The sequence below is a fragment of the Tachysurus fulvidraco genome, chromosome 1 (assembly GCF_022655615.1).
Source record: "Tachysurus fulvidraco isolate hzauxx_2018 chromosome 1, HZAU_PFXX_2.0, whole genome shotgun sequence".
NCBI classification, from domain to species: Eukaryota; Metazoa; Chordata; class Actinopteri; order Siluriformes; family Bagridae; genus Tachysurus; species Tachysurus fulvidraco.
Genome location: NC_062518.1, coordinates 4258704 through 4285134, shown reverse-complemented (window position 1 = coordinate 4285134; position 26431 = coordinate 4258704). Strand labels below are relative to the sequence as shown.

Below are 26431 nucleotides of genomic sequence, written 5' to 3'. Positions count from 1 at the left end.
TGTTTTAGAGCAGGTTTATTCAAAGCTGCCATTACTCATGTCTGATATTTATAAAGTGCAGCACTCGAGCTAGTTCTTTATCCGCGAGCAGTGCAGGTTTATGTAATATCCGATACCGACGAGCTTGTACATCTACAACAGATCACGCAAACAGGTTTTCTATCTTAAAGCATAAAGTAGCACTTTTCTTTTCGTTAGCTTTCCTTTCTTTATTCTCTACATTCATTTTCTAATTTCCGTCTTTTTCGTTTTAACGTCTAAACCTTTCTCTTTATTTATTTTTTTTCGCATTACTCTTTCAATTCAGTGCAGTTTAATTTGTTTAGTTCTTTCACCGGTGGACATTTATGCAAAGCAGCTTGAAATCTGCAACAAAAAAAAAAAACAGCTCCAAAAGGCTCAACATGTCCACGATAGCGCGTGTATACAAGACGCAGCTATTTAAGCGAGATCTATAGTCTGAGTTTAGCTGAATGTAAGGGAAGCAGGACACCTTCAGGAAACAAGAAGCAGGCCGTGAGGGAACATAAACGCCTCGTCCCAGTGAAAGTCGACCGGATCGCACCGGAGGCCGTATAAGAAAGCGTCTCGGAGCGGCAGGGCCGAACGTCGAACGTTTTTACCTTTTAGTTTCTTTAATATCGTTATTACAGGAAGGGCAAAATCTGACCGCAGATCAGCGCTAACACGCCGACGTCACTCACAGACGAGTGCTCGGCTCCGAGGTGCACCTGTTAGGAGGAACGGCTCACCCGCTCACCCGCCTATAATTACTTCCATTATTCTCATTTTACAGTTAATGATTTTTGAGGGATCTGTGCCGCGAAAGGAGGGGCTTTCGCCCATTTTTTTCTTATCCGCTGTGTAATACGAGCGTTAACCAAATGCAGAAGCGCGAGTAGAGGAATCGAGAGAGAGAGACAAAAGGGTTTAGCTTCGTATTAACACTGCTCTGAAAGCATGCGCTGGGAAATCTAGGACTTTTCATTTACCTCATCTGGAGGATCCGGAGCACACGTCATGTCTGGGTAACTAGCTTAGCCATGTTCTCAAGGCAGCGGGTTTTTTCTTTTTCTTTCTTTCTTTCTTTTTTTTTTTTAAACAAATGCACAGGACTCGCATCACATCAACCGGTGCTAACTGGTTTTCTTGTTCATGTTCATTTCTGGTTTTCTAGTCAGTCTTTAGATTTTAAAAAACCTCCCACTCTTCAAAGGTCTGTTTTGCATGTCGGTCTACTGGATTTCCCGTATTAGCGGAATATTTTGAACGTAAGGTCAGAATATTTGATTCGACCGAGGACTTTTTTTTAATTACGTTAAATCCTACGCTATGTTTGTTTAGAATCGCTGTGCACAGAATGGATAAATTGACTCGGAAAATGAAACGACTGTAGTATATAATATAGAGACTGTAGCGTGACTAAAAAAAACTGCCCTGTAACAATGTAAACATGTATGGAAAGTTAATTAGCTCATTAAGTTCAGTAACACAGACACAAGATTTACGTGACAGATATTCATTTCTGTCTAGTGTCCTTGCTTTCTTTCTTACGTCTAACTGCAAGGCGAGTTATAGCAGGTTTATTGTTTTCACATACTTGTGTGTTCCTGTTTCCGGAAAGATCTTCTATTTATTCTGACTAGTAAAAACACTTCTAACGGCTGCCAGGTCGCTGCAGGGCCATCGCACGTAGCTCAGCCTGGGATTCAGGAGGTGGGATTCGTAACAAAGAGCTCGAGCTGTGATTACAGCATCGAGAGAGTGACGTTTTGCAAGAGCAAAAGAAAATCCCAGACACTACATCTGCTCGTCTCAGCTCCGGGGTGGTTTCGTCCTCCGTTCTGTCACATGAACGTCAAATCCAGCTGGATATAAATACAGAGCCGTCCGTAAAACCGAATCGCTCTGGAATCCGAGAGGATGCTGCGACCTGCACTATATCACAAGGCCGAGCATGAACATATTCAGCATTCCAGCTCATACAGGGGAAAAAAAAGAGGCGAGTGTGAAATTTCTGCACAGACTTGCCAGCTATGGTAAACAAATTAACCGTGTGACTGACCCAAATACTTCAGCTGCGAGCCGCACAAAAGCCGAGCAGGATGCATGTTCTGCTCGCACAACACAGGTTTTTATTTTTAGATAGACGCGTTTTAATTTACTCCCACAGACTCGGCACGAGAGGACCGTCGACGCTCGTTCTGCCCGTGATTTATACGGACGTGGAGACCGTTCAATTAAATAACATGAAATATGGAGGAAATGCGCAAGAGTAGAGGTCACGCGCACACGCCTGCATTATTAAACCTGCCGTTAAAACAGCGTCTCAAACAGGATGTCGTAATCCAATTTCCTCTCGCACCGCTCTGTACCATCGAGTTAAGGGTTTGTTGTTTGCAGAGTTTTCTCCAACAAGTTAGTCATCCGCTCAATCCGGAATCAAGCGTTAGGCTTTATAACCAGGGGAATAGACCAACTCAGGGGTGTTAAAGCATCACAGTCTTGTACAAAAGATCATTTCATTATACACTTCTTAGGAAGTAGAGCTCAACCGTCAGGTTTGCGATCTTTAATCCTGCCCTCAGGTGCAAGTTCGAAGCTACAATTTGGTCTGATTTCAGGATTATGGAAATGAGAAACATCAGATACGATGCAAACGATACCGCTTGTTCTTTTCCGATCCTGAAACCTTGACTAAAGAAGAAAAAAAAACGACTTCCACACAACAGTTTTTTGTTTTTGTCCAAAATGACTAATCGAAGTGTAACAGGATTGGTTTACATCTTTTTTAGAAACACTTCGGGGGCTAAGAATAATAATTAATGCTAAGTCTAGTTAAAATACATAGCAGTAGAGACTTTGGGAACAGTAGAGACTTTTTTTTTTCAGTTCTTTGCTTTGAAATACTTTCTCTGAGCTCTCATGACTGTGTCAAAGTGACTGTGACCTCGTTCTCGATGCATCGTGGGAACCGCGTCTGTACGTCGCAGCCTTTTCGAACCGTTCCATGGTCGCTCGGTCCTACAGTTTGAAACTCGGGAAAATCTGTGGAGAGATTTGTAGTAGGTGTTACGACAGATTGTTCTCTCAACGCCGCCGTTATTCCAGCTCGGCGTTTCATTCGAGACCTCGTGCAGTAAGGGAATTGTTCTCCACGTTTTCTCAACCCACCGCTGTGTCTTTTGGCTTCGGAACACACCGTCAGCCTTTGAAGAGCTGATAGGTTTCACGGTGTGTTTGGTGTTAAAGCAGCAGCCAAGGATAGGTCAGCCTAACCGCCAGCCTCCCCAGTCTAAACACCAGAACATCCTGTTTCAGCTGGTTCACTTCCTTTTTGATCGTGTTTCGAGGTGAAACACCCAACATTTTTTTTAAATAATCGAGCGCCTTATTTGCTCTGTAATGCAATTAGTTATGGCGTAATCGTTTTAAAACGAAACTGAAACCTCGGCCGTGTTTCTGAGCAGAGCTGGATATATTATACTGTGAATTTTCATTCACTGAAAGCTTTATTGCTTTATTTTTCACTTCTTGCTTTAAATCTGAATATAAATCAAAGACCGGGCCAAAGCAGGTAGATGACGCGCTGTTGATGGAGGTGTTTCTGCTGCTGCGTTAGCCTGGAGTACAGAAGCGCAGAGCTACAGCGACCTCCTCCTACACGTCACACCAGCGTTATCTGTCAGCGCTGCTGAGCTTTAATCTTTCCCCGAGTCAGTCAGAGAGACACATCCCATATTCACACATGGAGACGGATGGTTGACGGCTTCACGATGAAGATGTGGGGGCGTGTGAGCCTGAGAATGCTTCTGAGGGAGAGGAGGAGTGTGTGTGTGTGTTAGTACTGTGTCCAGAATAAACTTTCTCTCTGTCTCGTTCACTGTCTGTCTCTCTCTCTCTCTCCTTGTCTGTCTCACCCTTCCTGTCTCTCACTCACTCTCACTCTCTCTTTCTCTCTCTCTCTGCCTCCCCTTATCTCTCTCTCTGTCTGTCTGTCTGTCTCTCTCTCTCTCTCTCTCTCTCTCTCTCTCTCTCTCTCTCTCTCTCTCTCTCTCTCTCTCTCTCTCTCTCTCTCTGTCCCCCAGCTGGTGTCACATACTGATTAGTTAATGTTAAGTCAAGCTGAAGTGCAATTAGAAAATAAATCTTAAGTCCCAAGTGAATGGGATTCGTTCATCAAGGCGTTTTTTTTTTATTTAATTTTTTCTTTTACTTTATTTGTTTATTTTAATGCACAAGTCAACATCAGCATTTAAAAATCATGGCTGTGTGTCCGGACTAAGCGCGTCAGTAGATCTGAGTGATAAACGGTAGATAAATTTGCACTCGTCTCGGCGGAGGACGGACAATAACATTTACAAATGCTCTATGCCGGTTTTAGCTCTGTCCGTATCGGCTGTGTCTAATATGAACTTACCCTGGATGCGAGATTTTTAATGATGCGCTTTAATTAGAGATCTTTGTGTCAGATTTTTAACATCATGATTTGCCTAGAGATCATAAATTTTCTGTTTTTTTTTTTTTTAACCATTTACCATTAGATCTGTAAATAAGATCGAATCGATGCGGCAAAAAAATCTTGACCAGCAGCCCGACTTTAAACTCGCCGGGTGTTTCGGTGAAATCTTTGAGGACGTAGTTGCTGAGTAGTGCAGTTCCATATTGTGTACTCGGCATACTGGGGGCGGGGAGATGGAGTGGGGGTGATGGGGCGAATACATTAACTGCAGCCGTATGCAGCGTTGGGTGGAGTTCAACATCGCAGTGCGTGTTAGTGCAACGTTAGGATTCACTGCTTTGAGGAAGAAAAGAGGAGTCCGAGTAGAAAACGCTGCGTTAGTGGAGGCGGTGTATGATAATGATACTAAAATTATATTGTTCCTGTAGACTATACGGCCAGAAGTATGTGCACCCGTGACCTTCACACCCAGATGTGGTTCTTCGCCACTCTCAAGCTACGTGGAATTAATTGTCCTAAACCTAAGCCATGATTCTGATTCTTCGGCTCTACGTTCTACTAGATTTTGGAGATTTTTGTGTGGATTTGCGTTCATGAAAGACTGAATTTATTGGCGTGATATTCAGGTGTCCACAAACCTTTGGACTGAATTAACCTCTTAGTGACTGGTGATGTTTGCTTTTATTGATTGAGCATCTTTTAGTATTGGAAGACGAGGCGGGGCTTCTGAGAAAAGCATCAGATCACTAGTTCGAATTACGAAGATGTCTTTCTCTCGGTGTCTCGTTATCTCATCAATCACTGCTTTACTAGCCAATCCCGTGCGTCTGTGAGCTCGTGTATGGGGAAGAGGTCGAGCGTGTTCTGTGTAGCCCGGAGCGTAGGGATGAAAACGCGCGGTCGGTTAGTTTCTCATGTCTCCGAGGAAGCACGCTAGCTGGCATTCGATAGGGCAGAGCTTGCCAGTGTGTGGAAATTGGCAGGTGGAAAAAATCAGGCCAATATGAAAAAGCAAGATCTCAGGTTTTTAATAGATATATTTTGTGTAAGAATTCATGAGCAGATTTCTTTCTCTCTGTCTCTCTCTCTCGCTCTATCTCTCTGTCTCTCTCGCTTGCTCTCTGTCTCTCTTTCTGTCTCTCTCTCTGTCTCTCTTTCTATCTCGCTCTGTCTCGCTCGCTCTCTCTCTTTCTCTCTCTCTGTCTATCTTTCTCTCGCTCTTTGTCTCTCTCTCTCTCTGTCTCTGTCTTTCTTTCTCTCTTTCTGTCACTCTCTCTGTCTCTCTCTTTCTCTGTCTCTCTCACTCTCTATTTTGTTCTCCTACGGTAGTTAATTAGGCTCATTTAAATTCAGACTCCCACCACGCCGTCATCTCTGTGTAATTAGAGATGAATCTCAAATAACGGCTTAACAGCTAGTAGATAGTCGTCTGTCACGAAAGTTCAATATTTAAGGTCAAAGAGGTCTTTTAGAAGCACACAGCCAGTCATTTCACTGTTCAGCCCAGAACGGCTGCGTCGCGATTATAACACCTTACTTTTATTGACTTACACACAGTTCACTTTGTGTCCTGTTTAGTGGATTCAGATTTTTTGAGCCATATCCAAAATGTGAAAAAATAAAGTTGTTTAAATGACCAAATTATTATACATTGTTTACAGGTGACATGTTATTCACGCGAGTTGAATAAAAAAATTATTATTATTTTTTTTTTGTTTACTTCCTCTTCGTACTGCACTATTCACATTTGTTATTATGTGTTTGTTTTTATCAGACAATCTCCTTTATTTCTTTAGTTTTTGATCCGGTTGTACATCAACAACAGATTTTTGTACATCAGGATAATTTGTGTAAAATTAAAACTTATTAGTTATTAATCGATAATTTAGTGATGATTAGTTTGAAAATTCCTTATGTTTTCCATCCGGAGTTTGTGATCAGTCTGAGGTCATCGTGCGTGCTTTTGCTGGAAATCGATTCTTTTTTTATTTATTTATTTATTTATTTATTCATTCATTCATTCATTCATTCATTCATTCATTCATTCATTCATTCATTTTTAACCGATATATTTTATACTTCACACCAGATTCTCCCGTCTCCTCGTTCGCCTTTTTATTTTCATCTCTTGTTTACCCTCCTGCTCGTCACAGCTGCTTCTGCGATCATGTCACTCTCAGGAAGTGATGTCAAGGCTTACACCCCCCCCCCCCCCACTCCGTCTCCGCTTGACGCCGTCTTTCAGTTGCTAGGCGACCTGGTAGCCTCACTGTCCCAGAGATTAGTGGAGTGTAATGCCATCCCGCGGGTGCATCCGCGTGCATGCGCCGGTGAGTCACGACCCAAACACACCGCTTCAGCGGATGAGAAAGACGGAGATGATGGAAAATGTGTGTGTGGTTGTGGCAAGGCTGATTTGACAGCCAAAAGAGTGTGGCTTGCTTGAAAAAGCACTGCTTCAGCCACAGCCCCCGCTGACGTCACAACAGCGTCTCTGATTGGTTGTCGGTTAGACCGGATACATGTATATCCGCCGTCCCACAGTCTCACAGCTGTGCAGTCCGAGCAGAGCTAAAAGATGCTTCCTAGAATCTAAAAAAAAATTGTAATGGCCGAAAGGGTGACGCTTTAAGAGCATAAGACGCTTATTTAACATTTATCGAAGGAACGAACGAGTATACGGACAAATTCCTCTCCTTACGTTTCATACAAATCTTTCCTTTCTCACACGACGTCTCGGTCAGATCACGCCTTGTGCCTTTTACAGCACTCTTATACCACGGAGGACACGTAAACCGTGTAACTCGGACACGAAAACCGCTCCACGCCTCCGTTTTTTTTAGCCGGCGGTGCGCACGTACATGAGTACTCCACTATAACCCTGCGAGTTTCTAAGCTCTCCAGAAAGAACATATTGTTTTCCCTCTGGCATGGAGTGAGAGCAGGACAAATCGCCGTGTGGAAGTTGGGGTGAATAAAGAAACACACACACACACACACCAGGATTAAGCCTTGGGCATTGCTTTAGCTCTGATCTGCTTTTGTTCAGCGTGTGCTGTTGTGGTACCAGACCAGGCGTCTTGCCATCACATTCCTGCTGGCAGACGCAACAAACTGTTCATTCTTAACGCACTAGTTCTAGGTTCAGGTCAGGAGTTTGTTCTGTGTCCTCGTTCCGGGTTCCGTATCACTGCTGAGATTTTCCATTTGCGAAACATACCAGTTAGGAATCATTTACGTTACTACTTTGCAAACGGCTTCATTTATCAGCCGTGCATTTGTGCTGTAGAAGCAGAAAGTGGAGGTGTGAAGGTGAGCAGGTGCTTTATGCTCACTGGGAAATTACACTCGTGGCAAATGGACAGGAAGTTTGTTATTATGTTGCTGGGATGCAACAAATGGTGTGATGAGGGAAAATGGTCCTGATCCTGAAAGTCTCTCTGTCTCTCTTTCTCTCTCTCTGTCCCTCGCTCGCTCTCTCTTTCCCTCTCTCTCTTGCTCTGTCTGTCTCTAGCACTCTCTGTCTCTTGCTCTTCCTGTCTCTCACTCACTCTCACGCTATGTCTCTCATGCTCTCTGTTTCCCGCGCTCTCTGTCTCTCACTCTCTCTGTTTCTCGCTCTCTCTCGCTCTGTCTCGCTCTCTCACTCTGTCTAAAAATCTACTAAAAATCTACTAAAATTTATAATATAAAAAGTTCATATGCGGTGATAAAAGCTAAGCAGAACAGATTAGGCTTTAGACCCACACGAGCGAACACGTGACGTGCCAAAGTAAAGACACAGAATGTTGACTTTTTAAAGTCGTTAAACACCTCTATATTTAAATCAGCTCAGTTAGCATGTCAGCAGCCACACACACGATCAAGAGAATCTCTCTACTGAAGTCAGGTCTGGAGCCCACATGTTTAGGTGATGTCAGGAAACTGTAATAATCAACAGCCATTTGTTCTCATCCAGAAACTAAGCGTATGTAGTGTGGCGATTCAGTACATATATTTCCTGATTAAAAAAGTGTGTTCCTCCACGAATTCACTCCAAATAAAGTTCCTCTCATGATGAAAGCGATGCATTTGTGTGTTCTTTAGGAAAATAGTGATAAAGATCGGGAAGAAGAAGAAACGCAAGATGGAATCTTCAGACGAGCTGTCGGATGACGAGCCGCCGCCTCGACGACCCTCCAAATACGAAGACTCGGTGAGCAGCTGCGTGTGTGTGTGCGTGTGTGTGCCTGTGTGTGAGAGAGGGTAAAGAATTAGTGCAAGATAAGCTTCATGTGCACACAATGGTGCTAAACTCTCTCTCTCTCTCTCTCTCTCTCTCTCTCTCTCTCAATCTCTCTCTCTCTCTCAATCTCTCTAATGTCTGTCTTTCTCTATAGGTCCATATCTTTCTGTTCTCTATCTGTTCCTATCATTCCATTTCTGTCTGTATATCTTGCTATCAATCTCTCCGTAGCTTTCACTTGTTTTCTTTGTCTCCGTCTGTCTATATCTATCTCTCTGACTGTCTGTCTGTCCCCCCCCACCACACTCCCTCACACACACTCACACTTTCTCACACACGCACACACGATCTAATTATCCACATTAAAGCCCTGAGTGTTAATTAAGGCAGTGCGCCGCTGATGACTCAGTTAGCCTGCTGGATATAAAGCGACGGCCGTGTCGTTCTGGAAAACATCGAGGCCTGACGGCGACAGCGTCGAGGTCTTTTAGTTGGTCATATCGAGAGTCTCTCCCTCTCTATTAGCTCTCATGCTGACATTTAGGCCACAGATCTATTTAAGGCTCTCAGCCACACTGTACTAGTTTATTAGAGAGGCCTCTTCTGGTGCACACACTGATTGGATGATGTGTGTGTGTGTGGATAAATCAGTCACACATACACGCACACACACTGCGATTTCTCACGTTATCGTATCTTTACTAGTATAGGATCGCCAATATAAAGAATCACTTAAAGGAATGAGAATAATTTAGAAAATGTTTGCAAGCAGGACAAAAGCAGAAAAAACCCTGACGATGCAGGAGGATGAACAAGACAAAAGCCCGTTCTGATTAATGCTGTATGTAGACTTTAGCCGACTAACGTTAGACTCGGGTACCGCGAAGTGAAACATGACACAAAAGCATTATTTATCACCCTAATTGAGCGCGTGAGGTTGTGTGTAATACGCCATCGTCTTGTCACGCCTGCTGATAATCACAGATTGATGATGGCGTAGCCTGTGGCCCTGGGAAGGGAAAAGAAGGGGTCGTAACCAGAACGTGTGACGTACGGACGCTACCTCATTACAGGCGAAAATGTCTGAGAAGTCTTGTTGTTTTAGTCTTAGATAATGAGCCTAATGGAGTAATACGATGTACGTGAGCTCATTAAATTCCAATAAAATCATATAGACCTCTTTTGTCTGCATATTGAGTTCTTGTATTGTAAATTCACTCGGACAAACAACCCGTCGGTCCGATTCTCCGAATATAAACCCGACCCTCGTACAATCGACGCCACGATTCGCCAGAGAACGGCTCAACACGCCGCCGTCATTTAAAACCAACCAACCAACCACGTAGACTTTTGTATAGCTGTAATTTATAAGCTCACCTTCATCCCAACCCTGTTGTTCTCCATGTGGACGGAATAATTACATCATCATGTCAAATATTAAAATATGATATATAGATTTTATTCTATTCTTTTTTTATCTTTTATCGTGCGTCTTATAGAAGCGTCGGTCAAACCGACAGATAAAGAGGAAGAGGTACGCCGAGGAGCAGGAGGCCCGGCTGTCCGACGAGGAAACGAAGGTCATCGCCAAAGCCAAGAAGATCAACGCGAGCGCTCCGAAAGAGCCTAAAGTACAGCTGTTTGTGGTGAGAACCATTTCAGTCTAAGGGCTAGAGATACGTTTATGTTTATATGATCTCGATAACAGCATGAGACACTTTAGTATTGTGAAATTTTCAACCAATAGGAGTTTAAGTACATCTAATGTGTGTTTTTTTTTTTTGGTTTTTTTTGTATGTTGATTTTTTTTATTTCAACTTAAATAAAAATAAATATGCGGTTAACCTCGAACAAAACGGTCGCTCGTTACGTACACTAGTTGAGTTGTTTTTGGTTTTGTTCAGGAGAATCCCAGTGAGGAAGAAGGTGCGGTGGTGGATAAAATTATGGCCTCTCGCAAAGCAAAGAAGGAGGTACCGTTAAATAGCATTAATCAGCTTAATAAAAAAATACATAAATACAGTGTATTGTGTCCGTGTTTAGTTTAAATGTGATGTTAACATAAGGTGCTTAAACACACATTTTACTCGATTAAACCATTTATTTGTGTTCTTTCTATAACAGGTGTCTTCAGGGGTTGTGGTTGAAGTGGAAGAGTATTTTGTAAAATATAAAAACTAGTAAGTTTTTTTTCTTTATTTCTATTTTCCCCTCTTTCCATAATGATGATGAAGATGATGAGTATTTTACATCCCTTTGCCTTTGAAGTCCTTAAATACAAAATCCAGCCCTGGCTCTGTTATTACACAAAGTGCAAATCTGAGCACCGCTTTTGTTAGAAACTCAGAATCGAGGCATACCCACGTATCCGAACGGCCAGTTACCGTTTCAGACGTTCTCGTCTACGGTCGGCCCTTTCCTCATCAAAGCAGATTAAATTCCTCAGTTTTAATGTTAATAACGTGTAATCTGCCTACACGAGCCTGAGCTGATCCATAAGGCAGGAGCAGCAAGCTGTTGACTGCGAGCTGCCGTGTTTACGCACGAAAATGCTAATTTATTTTTCTTTTCTTATTGCGTGTGTGTGTGTGTGTGTGTGTGTGTGTGTGTATAGCTCTTATCTGCATTGTGAGTGGGCTACCGAGCAGCAGCTGGAGAAGGACAAGAGGATCCAACAGAAAATCAAGCGCTTCAAGATTAAACAGGCTCAAAGAGCGCACTTCTTCGCAGACGTACGCATTTTTCTTTGTGTATTTGGTTTACAGATTTATTTTATTTCATTTTATTATTTTCTGGGGGGTGGGGTGTTAACGGGACGTTCTAGTTTAGCCACCACCATCCAATATATATTTTTGCTAATCGTGTAAGTGCAGTATTTATTTTATTTTATTTTATTCACAAGCTAAACTTTTAATTTAGTAAAGGCAAGAGCATAACGTCCATAAAGTACTGAATAAGTCGTGTCTCTTCACACCAGGGTCGGTTCAGTTCTTTGCGAAGACGTGAGAATGGTTTATAAGCATTAATGTTCGTTTATTTTACCAGGTCAAATACATGTTTATAGGTGCAATAATAAAGCATTAGTCAAGAAACTTGCGAGTTTTAATCTCGACGTTGTTCAGGACAGTCTTTGTTGTCTACGAGCACAAGAGCACGCTTAGCTAGCGGGGAGAATGACCCAAATGTGAGAAAACGACACCGATAGAACAGAACGTCGTTTAAGACGGACTAAGTTTGTTTTCCGTAGAATAATCTGGCGATTTTAAGGCACTGGGACTAGCAAGTACGGGGTTATTTAAGACACGGCTCTCGATCCGGTGGCTACCGGTCAGAAAGGAACTCTACAGGAAGGGACACACGGCGACGGTGGTCACTGTGAGCGTTAGTGTGTCAGTGCTTCAGGCATCCTGTAATAATCTGTGTGTGTGTTTAGATGGAGGAGGATCCGTTTAATCCCGATTACGTAGAAGTGGACAGAGTCCTGGAGGTCTCATACTGCGAGGACAACGACACTGGAGAGGTAACATTTCTATTGAGGCCGTGATCGTTACGTGTGAGATTTGGTACAGATACTGAAGCCTGCATAAAGCGTCTCAAAAAGCTCGACACCCTGGAGCAGATCCACATTGTTGCATTAGGAGCAAGCATTGAGCCTTTTTTTGGTTGTTTGCTTTGTTTTATTTTTTTTAAGCATCTGAAAAGAAACGGCTTTAAAGAATCCGTGCGGATTTATTACATAATGCTGCTTTAATTGTAAGATTTTTGATTGCTCTCAAAAAAGCGGTTCAGAAAGACGCACACGATCATCATGTCTCATCACAACATCAATGTTATTTTCTCACGTGGATGGTCGCTGGATTCGTTTCATCCGTGCAAACTCCAACCACTTTCTTTATGCTTCTTGCTCTCATGTATTTGTTTCATTTTTTGCTTATTTTGCTTTTCAACGGCTGGTAAAAATTAAAATGATTTCTGAATTGCTGGCGATGCATTGGGCCTTATTGTGTCTGTCTGTGTGTGTTTGTGTAGCCGGTGGTGTATTACCTGGTGAAATGGTGCTCGTTGCCATATGAAGACAGCACTTGGGAACTAAAGGAAGATGTGGATCAGAGTAAAATTGTGGAGTTTGAGCAGCTGCAGGCAGCGAGACCAGACTCTAGAAGAATTGTGAGTGTTTTTTTTTTTTTTCTCTTTTTTTTTCTCTCCCCTTGTCTGTATCCTCCCCCCCTTTTGTCTCTCTCTCTCTCGCCCTCTCTTTGTCTGCCCCCCCTCTCTTGTCTGTCTCTCCTGTTCTCTCTCTCTCTCTCTCTCTCTCTCTCTCTCTCTCTCTCTCGGCCCTGTCTCTCACAGCCACAGTTTCACTTCCTGTTTCTCTCTCGGTTTAGTTTAATATCACATTAACACGGTCTAATATATAAGCCACACTTCAGACCTGTCGAATAAATCCCGAGCCGCTGCCCGTCTAACAGCACTGTCCTTCCCACCCGTCACTCCTCCGTGTCTTCAGGAGCGCCCCCCAGCCAGTCACTGGAAGAAGCTGGGTCAGTCGAGGGAGTACCGGAACGGGAACAGTCTCAGGGAATACCAACTGGAGGGCGTCAACTGGCTGCTCTTCAACTGGTATAACAGGTCAGTGATGTTTTCTCAGTATATAGGGTGTGGTGCTGTACAGGGTATGAAGGTATATATATCATTAAGCCAAACTCACACAGAGTCTCAATGTCTCACGTTCCACTGAGGTTATTTTACACAGTGGAAAATGATGTTTAGATGATTAGTGATCCTCTGGGGATGTGAACTATTTACAGTCCCCACACGGGCATCCTACATTTTCTGCGACTCCTAAACCATCACGTGCTGCATTTTACAACCCACAGATTACCGTAACATGTTAAACATTTTATGGTACACCATATAGCCAAACGTTTGCAGACCCTCACAGCGACGTTTTCTCTTTTTAAATATCGCTTTCCGGTTCATTTGTGAAATAACCGGATAAAAACGAACAGGAAGATTCTCTTGTGATTTAAAGTCCAGAGGTTTCTGCTACACTGTTAATGCCATTTTCCAGGCTTTTAAAAGTAACATTGAGCTACTAATGACTGTAATATTCCCAGACGATGTCTAGCGGTTACACACACACACACACACACACGCACACTCCAGGTACCTGTTATTTTATTTCTTTGGCTTACATTCAAAGTTGTATAATGATTATTTACATACTGGAGCTGTGCTGGAAAGCAGGAAGTGTGTACAAAGTCGAATGTTTTGTCATAATTATAAAGGTGTTATTTCATCGTAGAATCTGCTGAGGTGTTTGTTATTGAGCAGTGTCCTGTAGCAAGATGGTGTGGGTGGTGGTGGTGGTGGTGGTGGTGGTGGGGGGGGGGGGTGTTTGCGCATGCGCAAGAGTTTCTCAGGGCAGGCAGAGGTTCTCAGACACACACACACACACAGGGATAGATGTGGATCCAGGCACCAGATTGTTAAGTAGTGCGGAAGAGGATCCGGTGGAGCGTGCAGCTGACGGCATGTCTGATCCCACATGCCAGACACACACGCACACACATAAACCGCAAAGTCATGCACACACCCCATCTTATTTTATACAGGCTTACTTTGAAAAGCAGAGATACGATGCGATTTCACACCCATTGTTCCTTTTAGCAAAGCTGCCGAGGGCGTTCAGAGCAAGAACATTAACACCGCGGTGGAGAATTTCTGTTTTTAAAGACCTCGCCGTCCTTTACGACCAGATTTATAAACTCGGAGAACCGAAGAGATGTCACGAACGTTTAGAACCGTCGTAGTAAGTGACGGCTGTTTTTTCGTGGACGTTTTACAAGATTATCAGCCACCAGAGCGAGTCGAGTTTAAGCTCCTAGCACTGTGTTGTTTATTTTCCTATAACTGCACCTCCTCAGGTGTTCGATCACTCACCGTATTCCGTTCATGTACAATAATCACCGTGAATTGAAGCTCAATTTAATGTGATGTAAAGCAAAAATATATTAAACTTTATAATAATTTCAAAAAATGACTTCAGACTAGTATTTAAACAGCTTAGAGTTTCTGTATTTTTTTTTATGATTTATGCACGAAAGCGTCTGAATTATTCTCTCTCTCGCTTTCAGGCGTAACTGTATCTTGGCCGACGAGATGGGTTTGGGGAAAACCATCCAGTCGATCACGTTCTTGCACGAGATCCTCTCCAATGGGATCAAAGGGCCTTTCCTGATCATCGCACCACTCTCCACTATCGCTAACTGGGAGCGAGAGTTCCGCACGTGGACCCACCTCAACGTCATCGTCTATCACGGCAGCGCCCTCAGCCGCCAGATGCTGCAGCAATACGAGATGTACTTCCGAGACTCTCAGGTTGGCACACACTCACACTCGCGCACACACACACTCACTCTCTTAACCTACAAATGTGCACCCATGAGTCATAAAACAGTGACTGTGACAGGAAGATGGTACACTCGGTCGTCTGTGTTTCGTGTGTGTGTGTGTTGGAGAGACTGAATTGTGACAGATTTGGATTGAAGTGATGCACAGTGGGGTTTGTCAGCTCTTAGCTTGAGGTTTACTCTCAAAATCACATCCTGTCAAGCAGAGGCTGAATAGACATATTTCATTTGCCTGGTTTCACATCCCTTAATGCATTTTATTTTCTTGCTTGTTTTTCTTCATTTTATGTCTTTTTTCCGTCTCCTTATGGCACTTAAATTTTTTTAAATCCCTCCCTCTCTCTTCTCTCCGTCTGTCTCTCTCTCTCTGTCTTTCTGTCTGTCTCTTTCTCTCTCTCTCTCTTTCTCTCTCTCTCTCGCTTTCTCTCTCCTCTCTGTATCTTACTCTCTGTCTGTCTGTCTGTCTATCTGTGTCTCTCGCTTTCTTTCTCTCTCTCGTCTGTCTCTCTCTCTCTCTCTCTCTCTCTCTCTCTCTCTCTCTCTCTCTCTCTCTCTCTCTCTCTCTCTCTCTCCCACCTCACAGGGCCGTGTGGTGAAAGGTGCATACCGTTTTCAGGCGGTCATCACGACGTTTGAGATGATTTTAGGAGGCTGTCCGGAGCTCAACGCGATCGACTGGCGCTGCGTGATTATCGACGAAGCTCATCGTCTGAAAAACAAGAACTGCAAGCTGCTGGAGGGCTTCAAACTTATGCGCCTGGTATAAAAACACTGACACGTTTTTAAGCTTATTGTTCTGTTTGTTTTCCATCTTTGACGCGTTGCATTTTGACCTTTAGGAGCATAAAGTGTTGTTGACCGGTACACCGCTGCAGAACACTGTGGAGGAGCTGTTCAGTCTGCTGCATTTCTTAGAGCCCACAAGGTTCCCCTCTGAAAGTACCTTCATGCAGGAGTTTGGAGACTTGAAGACTGAGGAACAGGTATGTGTGTGCTTGTGAATGTGAAGGATAAAGGTGTGTTTGAGGGCAAGGCTGCCTGTGTGAAGTGTGAGGATGTCTGAGGGGAATAGTGAAGGTCTATGTGTGTGTGAAGTGCCTACAAGGTGTGTGTGTGCTTGTGTGTGTGTAGGTCCAGAAGCTGCAGGCTATACTGAAGCCGATGATGCTTCGCCGCCTGAAGGAGGATGTTGAGAAGAAACTGGCTCCTAAAGAAGAGACTATTATCGAGGTGGAGCTCACCAACATCCAGAAGAAATACTATCGTGCCATTTTGGAGAAGAACTTCTCCTTTCTGGCCAAAGGAGCCGGCCAAGCCAACGTCCCCAACCTGGTTAATACCATGATGGAACTGAGGAAATGCTGCAACCATCCCTACCTCATCAAAGGTAATATTATGTGATTATGTCATCTGACTGTTTTCAATTACCGACCAGCTCGTGCATACACTATATGACCAAAGGTTTTTGGAAACCTGACCATCTTTCTCAAAACACACACACACACGAGTTGCATGCACCCCACACACACGGACCCTCACCGTACCCCTTAGACATCCTCACGCTTCACACGAGGCAGCCGTGCCCCTCATACACACTTTTATCCTTCACACACACCGAGACCGATGACTTGTAGGCACCTAACACACACACGGACCCTCACCGTACCCCTTAGACATCCTCACGCTTCACACGCAGGCAGCCGTGCCCCTCGTACACACTTTTATCCTTCACACACACACCGAGACCGATGACCTGTAGGCACCTCACCCCCCACCCCACACACACACACACGGACCCTCACCGTACCCCTTAGACTTCCTCAGGCTTCATGAGCATAAAATGCCCCAAAACCGTTGCTACAAAGTCAGAGACACGATTGTATAGAATGTCTGTAAACTGCAGCATCATTCAGATGTCTTAACACAGAGCCCTGACCAATACTGACCGCACACCAGAACTCCCCCAATATCAGGGCCTGACCTCATCCACCCTCTTATGTCTGAACGAGTTAAATGCCTAGAGCCACACTTTAAAATCTAGTGGAAAACCTTCCCAGAAGAGTGGAGCTTGTTATGGTCATGCGTTCACAACACTTGGTCATATAGTGTAACCACCTGATTTTTTATTTTTTTTTCCACTTTCTTTCTTTGGTCTTGTTTTTCATGCTTGCTTTCTTTCATGGATACCTTTTCTAGCTTGTTTACTTGTTAATTCCTCTTGCCTTCTGTTTTATTCATTCCTTTTTTTTCTTATGATGAAACCTGTCAACACACACACACCTCGCACCCCAACATATCAAGTGCATGTCCTCCCAAACAGGTGCGGAGGAGAAGATCCTGGAGGATTTTCGTGAGGTGTACAGTCCATCGGCCCTGGACTTCCACCTGCAGGCCATGGTGCAGTCTGCCGGCAAACTCGTCCTCATCGACAAGCTGCTTCCTAAAATGAAGGCCGGCGGCCACAAAGTGCTCATCTTCTCTCAGATGGTGCGCTGCCTCGACATCCTCGAAGACTACCTCATCCAGAGACGGTACGTAGATTTTCTTTACACACAGTGCGAAACGTGTAACACCGCCTCCTGGTGGATATGTTTGGAAGCGCAGGCACCTAAAATCTAGAATCGTTTGGAACGGCTAATCATATATTGCGTGTTCGTGTTCGCGGGTCTGTGCCGATGCCGACGATTGGCAGGTGTAGCTCTGGTTCAGTCGGAGGGTACAGACACTCAGGAGAGCTCATATCAGACATGGAAAATGCCTGGAGCACTGAACAGCCTGAAGTAGGTCAGAGGGAGGAAGAGAGAAATGGCAAAGCAAAAGAATAGAGGGTTGTTTTTGTTTACAATTACACAGATTTTTATGAACCTGCTCCAACTTTTCAAATATTAGTCTCTTTCTTTAAATGCATTCACTATTAATCTGAGCTTTTTCTCCTTGGATCTTTACATTAATAGAACACATTATGTCCAGCTCAATGTTATTTATAATCTTTTTTGTTATCGATTCATTCGTTTCAAGCGACCGGTCCGACGGACTAATAACTAAGAGGTCCAGTCAGAAATAGAACAGCTTTCATCTTGGCCGACGTTACGGACAGCCGATAGTAAGGTTCTGACGTGATCGTGAAACATCCCAGTAAAGATGTGTAGTCCCCTATTTGCTGATATAATAAGCTCCGATCTTTTGGGAAAGGTTTCTGCTAGATGTTGGGAGTGTGGCTGTGGGGACTTGTGCTTATTCATCATTAGTGATATCAGGCACTGATGTTGGGTGATGAGCTGCAGTTGATGTTCCACTAAAGTCTGGGCTCTGTGCAGGACAAGTCGGGGGCACATGTATGGGGGCCATACAAAGTATAGGGGCAAGTCGTGGCCTAATGGTTAGAGAGTCTGACTCGCAATCCTAAGGTTGTGGGTTCGCGTCTCGGGCCGGCCACGACTGAGGTGCCCTTAAGCAAGGCACCGAACCCCCCCAGCATTAATGGCTGCCCACTGCTCCGGGTGTGTGTTCACTGCTGTGTGTGTGCACTTTGGATGGGTTAAATGCAGAGAACGAATTCTCAGTATGGTTCACCATACTTAGCCGTATGTCACTTTCACTTTCACACTCGAGCTGTCTTCATGAAGCTCGCTTTGTGCGTTGTTCGGGCCTGTTAGTTCCAGTGAAGGGAAATTGTGAAGCTACAGCATACAAAAGTTGTGTTTCCAACTTTGTAGATATGGTTTTTAAGCCTTTTTGCTTTAGTCAAGTTTCAAGAAGCTTTTATTGTCATTTCAACCATATATAGCTGTTACAAAGACAGAGCTAAGGAATGAAGTAAGTTAGTCCTAGATACAAAAAGTGCATCTGTGCAGCCTGGTGTAAACAGCGCAGGACAAGATAGACAGGAGAGCACAGGACAAATAATACAAGACATTACACAAAAGAGGATTTAAGACACAATTTTCATCACTTGGACTGGCTCGTCAGCGCTTGACACTCGTCTTGGACTTTGACATCCTGACCTTTTCTTTCTTTTTAAAACATTTCCTTCCTCATGTGTTACATTTCTAACATATGTTAGTTGCTCGGGTGTTGATTTGAGTCAAAACGGGGTGAAAATAAAAGAAATATTTTTATTCTACAATGTAACCTTCGAGGCAATTGCTGGCACCGAAAACCTTTCAAACCTTTAAGCAGTTAATGATCTGTTTGCGTGTCTGTGTGTTTAGATACCTCTACGAACGGATAGATGGGCGTGTGCGTGGAAACCTTCGCCAGGCTGCGATAGACCGCTTCAGTAAGCCAGACTCCGACCGCTTCGTCTTTCTGTTGTGCACGAGAGCGGGAGGCCTGGGCATTAACCTCACTGCTGCTGATACCTGCATCATCTTTGACTCGGATTGGAACCCACAAAATGACCTGCAGGTACACGCGCACACACACACCACACACACACACACACACACACACACACACAGAGCATCAAGGTAGTCATTAGTGCCAACAAGTTGGACTGGCAACTTAACCACAAGGTAACAATTATCCACAGAGGCGAGTAAAAATTACCATTTAGAAAATTATTTTAATGGAACTTCATTTGAAAATCGGATCAGACTTTCACATTATTCCACCTAGGGGTTAGGGTCAGCGTTAGACACACGAATGTTCATGAATTCTGTTCACTCTGTTTTTATTACACATGCATTCAATTAATTTCTTTTTTTTCCCACTCAAGGCTCAGGCACGATGCCACAGAATCGGCCAGAACAAGGCAGTGAAGGTTTACCGACTCATCACACGCAACTCGTACGAGCGGGAGATGTTTGACAGGGCCAGCCTCAAACTGGGTCTGGATAAAGCCGTGCTGCAGAGCATGAGCGGGCGTGACAACAGTCTCGGAGGAGGAGGGGTAAGAAATCAACGTCTTAAGTCAGCTCACATATCACGTTCTAGTGACGCATCGTCATAAAGTCGCTAACCTGAAAATACGAACCTCCCGCTTTCTCGCCTTCCTGTAGACGCTCCAGCAGCAGCTCTCCAAGAAAGAGATCGAAGACCTGTTGAGGCGCGGCGCGTACGGCGCGCTCATGGACGAGGAAGACGAGGGTGCCAAGTTCTGCGAGGAAGATATCGACCAGATCCTGCAACGCAGAACCAAAACCATCACCATCGAGTCTGAAGGACGCGGGTCCACTTTCGCCAAGGTTTTTATCTTTAATTTGTTTTTAAATGCTTGTACCCTCTGCGAGGCCCAATTTCCAGTCATAAATTAGATCAGTTCAGAATCCAAATAAAACTCGATCCTAATACAACAATTAGACAGTCCTCTTGGCAGGAAAGTTAGGTTTTGAGCCACAGTAGTTGGTCGGCGCCCAGAATTTGCTCTTGAAAATTGATCTAGACTGTAATTAACGTCCTTTCCTGAGTTTAAACACAGTATTTAATTTATTAGTCGGTTCATTTGAGCCAGAACATTAAATCCACCTGCCGATGGTGAGATGTCTGTCTGGTGGGCGGCAGGTGCCAGTTTCTCACCCTAATTTTAAGACGGGCAGGAAGGAAACACCTACCGATGCACACGAATAACGTCATATTTTACATCTCCGTCAAATCGTCTCGCGAAGGTCATTGCTGTATTTCTATTTTTATTTTTTTGAGCCATCAAACAGAAGTTCCTTATGAACTCGCTCTCTGTTTTCTGAGCATAAAACAAACAACTTAATGGACATAAAACAGCCTTATTCGAGTTTACTCGGGATACCCAGGCTACCAGTTTAAAAGCAATAGGAGGAATTAGAGAGACCTCCTCTAATTCCAATGCAAGCACGCTGTGAGGTTATAAAGGATTTGCTTTCAGTTTTGCTTTTTTCCAGGTTCACATGGGTGATACCCTCAGAATAAATACATCCCGAAAGCATTAGCCTCGGTGCGTGGCACTCGTGGTCTCTTGTTTCTCGGAAAAATATAAAATAGAGGAAGTGCTCATGCTCTGTGTGTGAAGTGATGTACAGTGGTGTACAACGTTCCAGGCCTCATTTCTGATCATATAGGAAAGTTCCCATGTCTGTAATGTCTCATTTATGATTTTTTTTAGGAAAAAAAAAAAACAAAAACAAACAAATGTTTTTGGTTTAATTTGTGATAATCAGTTACATGCTTATGTCTCTGAATTTTTAGGCCAGTTTTGTAGCCTCTGGGAATCGCACAGACATTTCTCTGGATGATCCGAACTTCTGGGATAAATGGGCGAAAAAGGCCGAGATCGACATGGACACCGTTAACGGCAGAGTGAGTGGAAACCGGAAATATTTAATTGTATTAAATATCCTGAAGTTGATTTTATCTTGATTTGGGTTTTATTTATATGATTTTATTTCCTGTGATCCAATTCCACATCCTCTTTTCGTCTGTTGTCCGTTTTTTGGATCTTGCCGTAATTATAAAGATTTAATTTGAAACTTTTCGTCAAGTTGCTATCGGTATGTTATAAACGGGTTTGATCTTATTTTTATATAAAAAAAAAAAGGTACATTTTCCTGTATGCAAGGTACCGTTTAGTCCATAATATTACTGATTGTGTTCTATTAACTTTAGTAAACGAAATCGATTTATTAGTCCTTTTGTTTTGGATAAAATCTCTACAAATCTGGATAAATAATGCCGTGCGATTACACTTTAGTGTCTAAATGTTTTATTTTTATATTTCTTTCGATTTTTCTCTGTCTCGCTCTTTCCTCGCCGACCAACAGAACAGCCTGGTGATCGACACGCCGAGAGTAAGGAAACAGACGCGGCCGTTCAGCGCGACGAAAGACGAACTGGCTGAACTGTCAGAAGGCGATAGCAGCGGAGACGACAAGCCCAAACTACGGCGGCCGCACGACCGCCTCAACAGCTACGGCCGCACCGAGTGCTTCAGGGTAGAGAAGAACCTTTTGGTCTACGGGTGAGTGCCGTTCTTCCTGCTTTTATTTACCCGTCTCTTGCAGAAAGTACAAAACCTGGGGATGAGCGAGAAGAAAATGTGTTGTGGGAATCGTGTTTAGTGTTAGGCATCAAATAAACATTCTGAAGATATTTATAAGGAATAATTAAATAGTAATGAAAATAGAGCAGTCCGTCATTAGGATGTAAGCGTGAAGAGCTTGCGTAACGAACGGTGGTAAGTCTCGATGTGATCGGAAGTTTAATGCTGTCGCTAGTAAGGATGGACGTGAATCCTGCTTCGAGTGGTGACAGGATTACTTCCTGTTTAGGTGGGGCAGATGGAGAGACATCCTTCAGCACGGCCGCTTTAAGAAGCAGCTGAGCGAGAGAGACGTGGAGTGGATCTGTAGAGCGCTGCTCGCTTACTGCCTGGTGCACTACAGGGGAGACGACAAGATCAAGAGCTTCATGTGGGACCTGATCGCGCCTACCGAGGACGGCAGGACCAAAGAACTCCAGAACCACTTGGGTACCGAAGCTCTTGACACCGTGAACCTCAGCACTGCTAACGGAGTAAAACAGACATGTATTCATGAACCGTGTTATTTTTTTTTTCACGTCAGGACTCTCCACACCAGTTCCCCGGGGCAGGAAAGGGAAGAAGATGAAGACTCAGTCCAGCGGGTTTGACATTCAGAAAGCAGAGTGGATCAGGAAGCACAACCCGGAGCACATGCTGTCTGATGACGGATACAAGAAGCATCTCAAGCATCACTGTAACAAGTACGTTTTGTAATGCGTGTCAGTTGTTTTGTCCTTTTATACTGCCACCTAGTGGACAACACTAGGTCTGAATCGTCAGCAATGTATATTAGCAGGGGGGGGGGGGGGACTTCTAGCATTTTTTAAATTCTGTACATTAACCTAAAACACCGATAAGACTTCAGGGCTTCGGGAACAATTTCACAAGAATGGATCTGAACATAATGATTTAAACACGATGGCTACAGTGATGGAAAGACTGTGGGGTTTTTTTTTTTTTTGGATTGTTTTTTTAATGCATGAATGCAGTCAGTACACTTAAACAGTTTTAACACTAAAAGAAAACAGTTTGTTTACCATTTCCTATTGTTCTTTATCAGTCGCACACAACGCACGGGTGTATAGTTTCGATTTTGCTTCTGAATCCGTCTGGCTTTGTGTTTTGAAAAAGTGTACGTGAGATTTTTTTCATTGGCTTTGGCACAATAATGCCGAGCAAGTTCTCTATTGTTTATTTCAGGGAGAGACACACTAGCTCTGCTTATGTCTGTGTTTTCCCTCAGGGTTGGAATGCCACTAATGTCAGACTCTGCTGTTTGTTTGTGTGTGTGTGTGCGCACGCACCCGCTCTTCAGTGCTTTTGCTTAGGTGTTTAAAAGTTTGTAAAAATTTTGAATGATCGAAATGATTGTTGAATATATATATATATATATATATATATATATATATATATATATATATATATATATATATATATATATATATATATATATATATATATTATAGGCTAATTGCTGGTGTTAATGTGCTGTTTTCACACCACATTTCAGGATGTGGTAGCAGTGACTTCATATCACATTTTTTATCTGCGTCACACCGCTCTGTCTTTCACACACTGTTCATTTTATTGCAGTGTGGGAGAAAGGAGCAAATTGATGGCAAAGGTTTGTTTTCCTTTTCACCCTCCCTAATTCTCTCTCTCTCTCTCTCTCTCTCTCTCTCTCTCTCTCTCTCTCTCTCTGTGTAGGGTGTTGTTGAGAGTGAGAATGCTGTACTATCTGAAACAGGAGCTTATTGGTTCTCAGTGCCAGAAAGTGCTGGAAGGAGTTGAAGCAAGGTGAGTCCTGACCTTTCAGCTTGTCTGTGCAAAACCTGCCTTAGTATTTGTTCTCATTTAAGCTGTCAGCACAAAACACTATTGTTTTTGTATCGCTGTTCTCTCTCTCTCTTTCTCTCTCTCTCTCTCTCTCTCTCTCTCTCTCTCTCTCTCTCATATGTGTGTGTGAGAGATTTGAAAATTAATCATCAGTTAACGTAAATTATTATCCGAGGTTTTTTCCTTGTGTGCTCGTGTTGTTGGGTGTTACAGAGGTCAGATTTGACGCCATCTGCTGTTCTTGTATAAAAGTACAGCTTATAAATATCAGTTCCACACACGGGTCAATTAACAAGAGAAAAGTAGACAATTATGATGTTCTAATCATAGGAAAAAAACAACCGTTAATTATTTCTTTATTTATTGATATAGTCACAAAGTCAGTTGATGACGTCACTAATACCGTATTATTTCACTAGATATTTTACATCCTAAATGTTGTCCGTACCGTATTGGGTTTTCGAAAGTCTATACCCTACAGCATAGCCAGCTTCAGTCTGCAGCAGGACTTTATTTTGCACTTATAACAACGAGCGACGCGATCATTTGGATGTCTGATTAACCTAAGCCTTCTCTCAATAATAATGTGTCAAGATTTAGCCCTTAACCATCCGTATATTTCACTCATAGTGGGATAGAGACCTGGGTTCCTGAGCTGGATCATTCAGAGCTGCCAGTTATGTGGTGGGATATGCTCGCAGACAAGTGTCTTCTGATAGGAGTCTACAAGCATGGTGAGGACGTGCACACACACACACACACACACGCGCACATTCATACTTACCCTCACAGTGACCGTCGCTCTTCATCAAAATTTTTTATTCCTACCCATTTTTCAGTATGTTCCAAGTTACTGAGAGATTAAATCTGTCTAAATGGCATCTGTGTATTTTGCAGGTTATGAGAAGTACAACACTATTCGTGCAGATCCTGCTCTGTGCTTCCTAGAGCGGGTTGGCCGGCCGGACGACAAGGCCATCGCTGCTGAACAGAGAGCAAACGACTTTATGGATGGGTAAGACACACACACACACACACACACACACACACTACCACTCAGATCTAGATAATGTGAAAGCCTCCTTTTGTTTGTGTTTGTTGAGTAATTGACTTTTTATGACCCTGTTTGTGCGTCTGCAGGGACGGTGACGATCCAGAATACAAGCCTGCGCCCACTTTGATTAAAGATGACATGGAGGTAAGGCAGAAAGGATGCACATCTATTAATACAAAGGAAGACAATCTCGAGACTTAAAATAAACAGTTCTCAATGCATGGTTCCAAAAAAAAAATAGTAAATGTATATTTTTATATATGTATATGTTTTTCTTTTTCTTATTTTTTTATCAGGATGACGCTTCCTCTCCTGGTGATCTGATCATAACGGACACGGGAGGAGGTACGTGAAAGTGCGCTACAGTTCAGCACTGTATTTCTTCCTAATGCTCCTTATGAAAACACAATCTGACTTTGCAAAACAGCTGAACCAGTGGTAGTCTCTGGGGTTCAGAGTGCAGGATGAGCTACACTGCATTTAAACACACATTCGTTTAGAAGTGAACACTTATAGGATTGTCTTTCAGTTCTGGAAATTGCCTAGGAACGAGAAATGGAAGTATAAATTTAGTCAGACCTTCCTGTCAGCGGACATCGGAGGCTAATAATTGTAGCTAGGAATATGCACGTGCTTACAAAACCACCAGGATTTAATTTTAAAGCGCACTAACAAGTTCATGAATGTTAATCGTGTGTGTGTGTAGAAGGTGGCTCTGTACTGGACAGCGGAGGCAGTACACTGGGAGTCGTCACAGGAGCGTACTGGCCGTCTTCGTCCGCCTTAACGGCTCGACTGCGCCGCCTGATCACCGCATCGCAGCGCTTCACCAAGAGCAGACAGATCCTGCAGATCCACCAGACGCAGCAGACCTCGACCCCTGAAATTTGCGCTCTGCCCCCCGTACTTCCTGATGCGATCAATCCCAAAATAGCTGCCAAGATCGAGAGACAACAAAGGCGAGCTTCCACATGCTTCCACATCACAACTAAATCATGTTTAACAACCGTTTAAAAAGCTAAATTGTTTGAATACATAATAGATTGTTGTACTTCTAAAGTACTTTGTTTGTTTGTTTTTTCTCTTTACCTGCACAGGTGGACCAGGAGAGAGGAGGCAGATTTCTATCGTGTGGTGTCTACGTTCGGAGTGGTGTTCGATCCGGAGCTTGGCCGCTTCGACTGGACCAAATTCAGAGCCATGGCTCGGCTGCACAAGAAGACAGACGAGAGTCTCCACAAATACCTCTGTGCTTTCACTGCCATGTGCAGGCGGGTCTGCCGCCTTCCACCGAGGGAGGGCGGTGAGTCTGATACACACGCATCTGTCTGGCACACGTGCAATGTGCATGCAATTGTACGCTTTGCCTAATGACACATCTATGCCTAATAAATTTTCCAGTAAGGCACATGTATACCTCTTGTATACCATTTCTGCTCCCTTCCTTATT

At 43.5% G+C, this 26431-nt stretch overlaps 1 protein-coding gene across 8 annotated transcripts in view; it reads left to right on the top strand.

Moving 5' to 3' along the window:
* chd9 (chromodomain helicase DNA binding protein 9) overlaps positions 1–26431 on the top strand; it is a 67816-nt gene that overhangs the window by 33025 nt on the left and 8360 nt on the right. For 7 of the 8 annotated variants that reach the window (XM_047816692.1, XM_047816689.1, XM_047816677.1 and 4 more), the window contains 27 exons: positions 8549–8657; positions 10187–10333; positions 10592–10660; positions 10812–10867; positions 11302–11419; positions 12121–12207; positions 12717–12854; positions 13195–13316; positions 14825–15068; positions 15684–15860; positions 15940–16083; positions 16232–16487; positions 17421–17631; positions 19312–19507; positions 19818–19991; positions 20101–20286; positions 21260–21370; positions 21832–22028; positions 22339–22538; positions 22633–22792; positions 23799–23888; positions 24558–24661; positions 24825–24942; positions 25068–25125; positions 25278–25326; positions 25688–25940; positions 26079–26284. In XM_047816692.1, the coding sequence (XP_047672648.1) occupies positions 8549–8657; positions 10187–10333; positions 10592–10660; positions 10812–10867; positions 11302–11419; positions 12121–12207; positions 12717–12854; positions 13195–13316; positions 14825–15068; positions 15684–15860; positions 15940–16083; positions 16232–16487; positions 17421–17631; positions 19312–19507; positions 19818–19991; positions 20101–20286; positions 21260–21370; positions 21832–22028; positions 22339–22538; positions 22633–22792; positions 23799–23888; positions 24558–24661; positions 24825–24942; positions 25068–25125; positions 25278–25326; positions 25688–25940; positions 26079–26284 (3980 nt within the window). The remainder of the gene's footprint in view (positions 1–8548; positions 8658–10186; positions 10334–10591; positions 10661–10811; positions 10868–11301; positions 11420–12120; positions 12208–12716; positions 12855–13194; positions 13317–14824; positions 15069–15683; positions 15861–15939; positions 16084–16231; positions 16488–17420; positions 17632–19311; positions 19508–19817; positions 19992–20100; positions 20287–21259; positions 21371–21831; positions 22029–22338; positions 22539–22632; positions 22793–23798; positions 23889–24557; positions 24662–24824; positions 24943–25067; positions 25126–25277; positions 25327–25687; positions 25941–26078; positions 26285–26431) is intronic. The other variant, XM_047816684.1, reaches the window with a different exon arrangement.